Source organism: Syngnathus leptorhynchus, chromosome 12, assembly GCF_054491065.1.
Source record: "Syngnathus leptorhynchus isolate UIUO chromosome 12, UIUO_Slep, whole genome shotgun sequence".
Classification (NCBI taxonomy): domain Eukaryota; kingdom Metazoa; phylum Chordata; class Actinopteri; order Syngnathiformes; family Syngnathidae; genus Syngnathus; species Syngnathus leptorhynchus.
Window position 1 is genome coordinate 2,415,757 of NC_141206.1, and position 10,401 is coordinate 2,426,157.

At 36.8% G+C, this 10,401-nt stretch overlaps 1 protein-coding gene across 1 annotated transcript; it reads left to right on the forward strand.

The window, feature by feature from the left end:
- The first annotated feature begins 3,686 nt into the window (after nt 1-3,686).
- Nucleotides 3,687-8,105, forward strand: tdgf1 (teratocarcinoma-derived growth factor 1). The gene is made up of 6 exons (XM_085926183.1): nt 3,687-4,128; nt 4,242-4,297; nt 4,875-5,063; nt 5,737-5,851; nt 6,877-6,986; nt 7,387-8,105. The coding sequence occupies exons 1-6, from the start codon at nt 4,115-4,117 to the stop codon at nt 7,488-7,490; spliced, it is 588 nt and encodes a 195-aa protein (XP_085782309.1). The 5' UTR covers nt 3,687-4,114; the 3' UTR covers nt 7,491-8,105.
- The last annotated feature ends 2,296 nt before the right edge of the window (nt 8,106-10,401 follow it).

A 10,401-nucleotide genomic window follows, 5' to 3' on the forward strand; every position in this document is an offset into this window, starting at 1 on the left:
TGGATGTAGTGCTATAACGTACACATCCACCATCAAAGGACGCTGGCATGAGTGCCTCTCATAACATTTGAAATGTACTCTTTTTATTTATTTTAATGTATGCGATGTTTGTTTTTTTACCCTGTGGGCCAAGAGCCTGTAATAAAGTCTATTATTATTGCTCGAATATTCCCTTTTTTTTGCTACTACTCGGCCATGACCAAAGGAATGCATAATTACACAGCTTAATTACAGTATGTTTGTCCAATTGCTAGTTTCTAATAATTAGATTGTTCACATATCTACAATTATAATATATTATTCTTATGTTATGTGCTGCCATGGCTGGCATCTTCTCCGTTTCGCTCCACTGGCTGTGACTCAGCAGTCAGGTAGCAATGTGGAAAACTCTTGTTTTCAATGTATCTCTTGCGGCTTTCTCGGTCCAACTGGACGAAATAATCACGACACCTACCCAGGCCGCTATCCTGACGGGTCTAGTGGCAGCGGACGAGGCTTTTTGCCACCCAAACAATAATGGCCGCCCCGATCTGTGACGTCAGTGCATATCCTCCATTTGCAATGGGGGAGAGTTGATTTGTGAGTGAGGCTACTTTCAAACTTTGCTAGCAGTTTTAACATACCATACTGCTCTTTAAACAGACTGCCATATTTTCCGGACTATAAATCACTGTATTTTTCAGTTTGGCCGGGGGTGCAAATTATACTCAGGAGCGACTTATGTGTGAAATTATTAACACATTATATCATTTCACATGTTGTTTTTACACTAAACCGCAAGAGGGCGCTCTAGGTCTGTGGAATAATTGGAACAGCAACTGACTATGAGACTAACGTAAGCGAATTACTTTGACTCAAATTATTTACTGTATTTTCTGGACTATAAGTCGCATTTTTCTTTCATAGTTTGGCCGGGGTGCGACTTATACTCATGAGCGACTTATGTGTGAAATTATTAACACAGTATTTCATTTCACATGTTGTTTTTACACTAAACCGCAAGAGGGTGCTCTAGGTCTGTGGAATAATTGGAACCGCAACCGACTATGAGACTAACGCAAGAGACGTAAAACAGGAAGCGCCGCATTTTCTACTTCTGGAGTTAGCAGAGTTGTTTAAAGTGACACACAGGATGAAGATTTGGTGATTTACTGATTTGGAGTGACACGGATGGTTTGGGTAACTTGTTAGCATGTTATTTATGCTATAGCTATATCTCTTAATATGTTATGTTAGCATATCAGACACGTTCTCTTTTTCATCTTTATTATGCATTTTATGGCTGGTGCGATTTATAGTCTGGAAAATATGGTACGTAAAACTGAGCCTAATTTGGGCACAATTCCTCTCTTCTTTCAGATGGAAGTCAACAAAGGCCTTTTGTTTGATAAATAAATATTCTTATATTTGTGGTGTGGTGTATTAGGAGTAATTATTTATTGAGAAAATTGTACTCATTTATGTATTTATTTATTTTACTTATGCTTATAATAGCTAATAGTAACCATAATCAAAATGAGAGGAACATTATCAATTATTTGTCAAGCTAGGGAAAATGTGATAATAATGGTAATAATGACAGTAGATAGCTAACGATTCAGTGCTTTTAAATAGTAGTTAATTTAAGTAAATGTTTGAAAAGATGTCATTTAATTTGTATAGTAGTTTTACAGACGATGTTTTTTTTAGTTTTTAAACTTTCAGTACTTTAATATTTAATTGGAAATGTCTGTTTTTCCATCCTGCGGGGAAGACCAAATAGCAATAAGCAGAGGATGAGGTCTAAAGAGCAACACTAGGTTTTCTGGGCACCTAAACATGTTATAAGTCACGCAAAAGTACATGCAGCGGTAACCCTCATGGTGCATTTCTTTTTGTCTTCATATATCCTCTCGCCTTTCATTTGTTGCTACTGGCTGATCTTTCAGATGGAGATTTCCCGGAGTTTTCAGATGAGCTTTGCCTTCATGCCGCTGGTCCTCCTGCTGTGTATTAGCATGAGATCAGACTGCATTGTGATGCTGCACAGATTACAAAATACCCATTTCCACCTCTGATTGTCCCCTCAATGGTCAATTAGTTTGTGTGCGTGTGTGTGTGTGTTTGTGTGTGTGTTTGGGGAGTGGATATAGGAAAGGAATGCACGCTGACATGAGGATACAAATATTACATTCAGAATATCAGCGAATTTGAAAAATAATTTTCTTTCAATATTAGTTAGAAGGTAATATATATAAAACATTTCTGCGGCTTGGTTCTAAAAGAGAGCGGGACAATGGTCGATGTTTCTTACCCAGTAACAGATGAAATCCATCCCCCTGTGACCCCGGCATTGGATCAGCGGTCCAAGAACTGAAAGGATGAAAATTTGTTCTGAGATCACATCTGAGATCACATAATCAGAAGAACTGTAAGTTACAGAACACATTTTTTGTCAGTCTTTTCAAGCAAATGATGTACTCAATATTTTTTTTGTAATTGTCATGACCTGATTTATGCCTTGTGTTTATGTCACACTTATTTGGTAGAATTTTGTGACGTTATCATTGTGCATGCTTAAAAGACTGCAAGCCAACATGTTGAGTAAGATTAAAAAAAAGTATTTCATATTATTTCACATTAATGCATGGATACAACAGATCTTAATGCAGCACTTTCACAACAGCTGTCGTTATAACAGACCTTGAAGAAAATTAGGTCACAGTCACATTATTGAAGGGGTGAATTGGAATTAAAGATTTTTCAAACTCATTCAGATCTAGTTTTTGAGTAACTCAATTAAAACAAACGTGTAACAAATTTATAGATACTTTAGAGGAATGAATTGCAATTACAGTATTTTGCAAACTCATCCAGATCTAGTTTTCGATTAACTGAATCAAAACAAACGTGTTACAAATTTATAGATACTTGAAATCTAAACACTAATCATCTGCCATAGAATGAGTCTAATACAGTAGCACATTTGAATATGCTGAGTCTGCTATATTGATTTAAAAAAAGAAAACAATTTTCAGCTCTGGGGAATTAGTTTTACCCACATCAAAATGTAACGATTTATGCTATTTATTTGACCATAGGGTTGAGGGCAGCAGTAATTAATCTATTAAATACTGTATTTGTCTAGGAAAAAATATGAAAATACTGTAAATGATATTCATTCATTTTATATTAAAAACACAATAAAGCACAAATGATTTCACAAAAACAACTACAATGTGGCAACTTTCCTGACTTGAAATATCGGTTTCTTTACACAAGGGATAGAAACACGAGTAGGAAAAAAAAAATGAAGAAAGTGGCTATAGATGTGAAAAAGATTTGGATGTTGCAAAATGGGTTTTTCTGTGTGCAGAGAAAAGCTTGTTTCCTGGTGGTAGGCATGCTATTTAACATGTGAATGGCAGCATGGGGGGGCAAGGGTCATATATATGTACATATGCATGAATAGGGAGGATGGGTACCAGCTTTTGACAAAAGCATCAACTGAACTTTGGTGAAGCTGCAGAAATCAATTGAAGAAACATTTTAATCAAAATTAAGTTGATTGCCTATCGCATCAACAATAAATTAATGCATATCCGTGTAATATAGATGGGAGTTTTCCAAAGTTCAAAACGGAACCAGGATCAATTTTCGGTTCCGCACTTTCATGAGTTTCAGGGCTAGCGTTGTTGATTGGGCCAAAGCCATGACAGCTGCCGAGACGGCCGGTGGGCGGGACTTCCGTGAGCCACTCCACCTGGATTGAGAGTCACCTGGGTTCGCTGCGCACTACTCGCACAAGACGGCTGGCCGAGAGGAGACTGGACTTTGTTTTTCCACGTTCTCACAAATGAAATTTTCATTTTACACAGTTCCAGGGTTAGATTGAAGACAATCCATCTGCCGGATGGGATTTTTTTTCTACACAATTCAGAAACATTTGGATGCAAATTTATTTTGAGGTGGATTACGTGTGTGTTTTCTTTTGATCGGAGACCTTTTCTTTTTCATTTTATTTAAAAAAAACCCCAAAAAAACCTCCAATGTTTTTCACCGCCTGCTGCGTTAGGAAACCAGAGCCTGGTAGTGGGAGGATTTGATTTTTTTTTTTTAATCCAAAATACAAAAGATGCAACTCTGCAGGTGAGCCTAAAAAAACGTCTAAAGAGAGGCAAATTGTTCTTGCGTGTGCTCTTGCGTGTGCCTGTTGATTAATTCGTTTGTTGTTGTTGTTTGTTTTTGTTTTTTTCTTGTAGGATTGTGTTTTTCACGCTAGTATGTCTCGGTTCCTCTGCTGCTGTCATTGCTTCAGGTTAGTGTTATAGGCACACTATCCGTGGCATTCATTGTTTTTGGAAGGTTATTTAGCCAGGACACCGATCAACTCCTGCATTTGTTTGTTTGTTTGTTTGTTTGTTTATTTGCTTATTTATTTATAGCCAGATTACATGAGTTTAACCACTGTATACATTATTTTAAGTGTGAGCGCTTACATCTAGTTGCTTAATTTCATGATTTGATCACAAGCCTTTTCATAAAAAAAAAAAAAAGGAATTATGATGTACTTTACATGACCAAGTCATATAGATATGAACATGAATAATGTTGGAATATGTCATGGTCATGCAGAGCCATGATGAAGCCTCCTGATAATGGTCAATTATTCCAACTTAAAAAAAAAAAGATAAAATCAGTCAGAATAACACCATTAAGTGACAGCAAATTAAATACTATTCAAATCAATGCATATACTGTAACCACTACAGATTGTGAAAATGTTAAAATATAATGACCAGATTTCTCTGCATAAAATCACTGGTTTGCGCTTACATTTTAATCTCCTATCTATGAAATGGTGTTTGACAAAATGAATTCTTATTACTTTTTAGGTTGTTTGGGAAATGAGTGCAATTTAGGCCAGACACCTCCATTTCCTCCACTGTCCCCCTCTGAGGTCAAATCCCAGCAGCCCTCTCAAGATCCCCTTGATCAATTTGACCAGATTGATTCGCCAAACAATGGGGACCATAAACACCGTGACGCCAACGCCGTCATGCCCTTCATCGGCCTCACCAACAGTAAGTTTGTCCAAATAGATACTGTTTACACAGACGCCGAGGGCCAACCTGCCCACACATGGCACTATTTGTCACTCGGACCATAGCAGACATGACCACGCCATTATAAAGGCAAGAATATGTGCATTACTGCTGTATTAATTCATAAAAGCAGACAATATTTTTTCCAACACTTTAGTATTCTCCAAAAAAAAAAGGTTTGAATAAAAATTTGTGAAATATAGACACTTCACAATTTTACATAGGTCAAGGAAAACAAAACACACTGAAATTAACGTGTACTTATTTGTACATACAGTCTTGGTAGGAACACAGTCTAGTTAGTTTTAGTGTATTTTTGCTATTTTCAGATGTTTGTTTAGACTCTTTGTGTTTGTCTGCTGACGTAAAGCAGATGCACCCCAAGAATGTGTGTGGTTAATGGAGTACGTCGCGCACGCACAGAAACCAGGGACTCAATCTGAGATCTGGTGACTGACCAGGACCAACATTCTAATTGAAAACACAAATTGAACACAGATTTCCCTAAATCCTGGTTCTTTAGATAGGTTAGTCAGTGTAACAATGTACGTAGATCAATAGTACACTTTAGAAGAAAAAAAAAGCACACAAACACCTCAGCTTCATCTTTCCATTGCAGTATGTGTTCATTTTATTTCCTTTTGTTTTCTAGCTGCTGAGCAGAGCCGAAGCTGCTGTAAGAATGGAGGGACCTGTATTCTGGGCAGTTTCTGTGCCTGTCCTCCTTTCTTTACTGGTCGGAGCTGCGAGTACAACCAGCGTATCAGGTAATGTAAAAAAAAAATAAAACCCCCAAAAAACCCACCCACAATCAACAGAACTACTACTACAAACACAATTTCTTTCACCTTCTAAAACACCAACAATGGGATACTTTGGCCTAAATGTTTGTCGTATGGGTCATTTTCATGCAAAATTTGATCAATAATGTCAGGGACAATAAACACACGACAATAAAACAGCTACATGTATAAATCCTATTTTGGAAACGTTGAAGGCGATTTAAAATTTTAGACATTCATAGCAAAGCCAATTGACGGAGCAAATGGTGGCAGCCCACCGAATTGTACTTCTTTCAAAAACAGTAAAGACAAAAATGCATCATAGTAAAGAGCTTCATAGCAACTGTGTGATGCAAAATGGTCGCCTCATCTTGACACTTCAGCTCATATTCCCTCTGGTGTCATAGAGCTTTCCCAGAGACATTAACAGTAAAGATGTCCTTGTGTTGGTAATCAAGGAAAAGCAATATGAGGAGCAGCTTATATCAAAAAATCATATCAAATATATCAATTATATCAAAAAAGTAGCCTCTTCGGAAAACATGTTACTGTAAAGATATTTTGGTGTTTGAAAGTTTGAAAATATTTCTTGAGAATATTTCCTTCCTAATTCCCAATCAATACTCGTGTAAAATTATATATATTTTTTCTTTAGCATTATTGATCATATTACTCTGAAAATTACATTCATTCATTCATTCATTCATTCATTCATTCATTCATTCATTGGCATTACCAGTATTAGGTATTTGTAGTCAATCATATTAATTTGTCTTCCAGGTACAATAGTGACTTTATTGTGCACACTTTTCTGACACTATGCAACAATATATTCATTATTTTACTGTCATATTTTATACAAATACTCTCAGTTTTCCATCTTCAAACATACATAAGATTTACATCTACCAAACTAAGGCGTGTTAATGTTTCTTACATGCCTTGCATTTGGATCTCCAACACAAATGTGGCCAGGCAGTGTTTCATATATTTTTTTTCCTTTTCTCCAGGCACTGCGGTCTGATTCCACATGGTGAATGGGTGCGGAAGGGCTGCTCATACTGTCGTTGTGGTTTCGGTTTTCTGCACTGCTTCCCGCACGTCTTCCACAAAGACTGCGGTAGGGATGCCATGTTTAATGCTTGAACATCACACATTAAGTCTACATGGGAGGCAGTCTTATTAGTTTTCAAAGCACAAAACTACTAATGAAGTGCTTTTCCTGTGTTTGTCTGTGGACGAAACAAAGGTGTGGCTGCCGCATAAATACACAGTCGTTAGACGACGTTTAAATCTTCCCAATTTGCATCCCACAAGAAGGCCACGAGGTTTCTCCATCCTTTGTAAACAGTCTGGTGCATGGCTGCAGAATGCGCTCCCTGGTTTGCCACCCAAGGCCTCTTAAAAAAAATACACTACATGACCTACATACTTAGGCCACTGTGTTTATTGATATACTATACAAACCCTTAACTATTGTGTTATGTGTGTTCTGAATTGTCTGTTTGTATGGCTTCTAGATGACTCTGAGGAAGTGCAATGGTATCATTCGTCTGCTGTCAGGACACTTCAGAACAGCTGTATATCGAGTCTGACACTGCTTCTACTGTTTCTCCTCCTATGATGAATGTATATTTTTAAGGCAGAAGAAAAACATACATCTCCAAAGATAGTCTAAGCTCTAAATGTGTTTAAAAAGTAGCTATTTATTTTATTCAAATGAAATGTTTCACAGAAGATACTGTAGATATATCTCCGGAAAAAAATGAGAGCCAGACGTTGTTCTTCATGAGCGAACTCTTTCAAACCCAGATGAGTACCCATAAAGTTGAGCGACTGGTGTGGTTTATGGTCTATGGAGATGGTTGATGATGCTGACACCCTATTTCAGCAGTGACTGCTATGTGACTACATCAAACAAGAAACATGTTATGAACTGCTTGTCACTCTCAGACTTCAACATTGAACAAGAATGAACAAGCATGGTTTATTTCCATACATCCAACCAGAAACCACCCCTATTTGTACATGTTATTTCTGTGTCTTGGAAACAACTGTACATAAAAGCTTCATAAAAATGTAATTTTTGGAGGGTATTTTTGAGGCTACTGTTTCATGAAGGATTGTGGCTTCTGTTTGCACAAGGGATGAGTTGATGCGACACTTTATCCAGGGAATAAAACAGGGTATAAACTTGTATGCACTGTTTATTAAATTTGTTACAAAACCATGGTTTTTGTTTTTCATGTATATGAATGAGTGGAAATATTTCTGCACATATCCGGTTTTTTTTGTTTTTTTTACTAGAGTTCGTCAAACTAGTCTCCATATAGGCACATCTGAAATTCTAAATGTTATTCAAATGCTCTAGCATCCTAGAAACTACAATTCAGAATCAGTTAAATTTTCTCAAAATTCTTGAGATGAAGAATTTTCTAGGAAAAAAATCGGGTGCTAAATGTTTCAGTTAATGACTCATACCGTACAGTCGTTTTCATTTTTCTTGCCAGAAAATATACGTTTTAACTAGTAACTTAGTAATTGTCACATTGTATTTCAAACCTTAGATTTCAAGCTCTTTCTCCTCGCAACTGTCCCTTCCTCCTTTTCTTATCTTATTTTCTGTGACAAGTCTCTTATCTCCAGTTTGATGATGAAGCTTGAATCTGTGTTGCTTTCTTATCTTAAACACGCACATCAGTTGTTGCTCTGCTTGTTGGCATGCTCAGTCTTATCATTATTTAAATAATGATGAATAAATGCAAAAGGTCAATTGCGACCCACTTTAATGTCAATTTTAAATACACCATCCGTTCCGTTAGAGTTGCACAATTAATTTTATGACTATAGAGATCTTGAGCAATCAAACTGGTATACAAGAGAAGTGACGTACAACCTGGACAGGGCAAATAAAGACAAGCACACATTCACACTCACATTCACACCTATGGATAATTAAGACTCTTCAATTAACTTGTCTATTTTGGAAAATAGAAAGAAGTCTGAGTACCAGGAGTAAGGGCGGGGAGAACATGAAAATTATACTGAGTTCCAAGTCCGGGATCTCAGAATTGCGGAGCAGATGTACCAACGACTAGTGGTGTCCAACTACAAGTTAATAATAGTAATAATTCAAATTTGTAGGTCATAATGCCAAACAAATAAAAAAAGAACCACCTTGCACCTTGGATAACAATAGGACGTGAGGTCTTTTGTGCAGAAGCAGTTATTTTTAACATCATAATCTCCTGGTTATATGACTGTGATCCTTCTTTTGTTATCCACCCTTTCAGGCCAAGAGAGCAGTGTCACCAAGAATGAAGTGTGATTAACCGAAAGATCCTATTAGAACTCCTGACAGGGTTTTCATCGACGTGGTTCACAAAAGATCTCCACTGAAATGTTCTGAGCAAGATTGGATATTCTAAGCTTTATTTGGATTTGGTGAAGCAAGAATTTAAGAAGTGAGACGACAAATTCTGAAAGACCCCAAACCACCATTGCTTCCCACTGGTGGATTAAAGCCTTTGTCTGTTGGTATTGGAATGTCACAATTGTCCTTTGATAGGGGTAACAGGATTGGGGAAGATTTAGGAGAGGGAGCATTGATAATTTGATCAGTGGTGGATGTGTGTATTTTTTTATTTGGGTGACCTCAAGAAGATGTGAAAGAAGCAAGGAATTTTCTATTTGGATCCAATGACTTTAGGGACATCCATATGTGCATCTAGTATGTTTTACAGATCCATTTTCTCTCTCAATGAAGCCATTAAGATTCATTTTAGGAGCATGGAGTTGTAAACATAGAAATAAAAGCAAAAGAGCAAATGAAATGGCCGGAAGAATTAACTAGAGGTTTATAATTAAACAAAGGAAACTGAATGGGCTCATCTGTCCCGTTTCCATATTCAACAGTTTCACACACAGTATCTGCTTGTAAATATCTCCCTCCTGTGGGGGAATCTGACCACAATTTGGGAGCTCTAACAAGCTGCTGGTGGGAGGGCAAGGCGACCAAAACAAGGACTTTGACAACTGATAGCGTTCCTGGCATTTGCTTTAGCCTTTTTGGCCACCATATACTCTCAAACAACTTTTAGATTCAGCAGTAGTTTCCTAATTTGTTTACATAACACCATGGCAAGCACTCATTATCAAAATATACCAAAACTATTTGGCAATGTGAAATATCCAAGAGCCATGAAAAGTATTTCATGTTATAAAACTGGAATCATAATAATATCTGGCTTATGACACCTGCTATAATTGATCATTTATTCATAAGGTTGATGAAATATCCATATAAGCAGGAGCACACAGAACTTTGGTGATGAGTATGTTATTTGTGCTCCTAATGTCAGTACACTTTGGAAATATCGCAAAACCCTAAACACTATAGACATGTTTTTTGTGAATTTTGATACCATTATATATTTTTCAACATTTTTTATTTAATTTAACATATACTACAAGCAACTTGTTAAGATAATTATTTACTGCTTTCGCAAAAAAATACATTAAATTAATCTTTAACG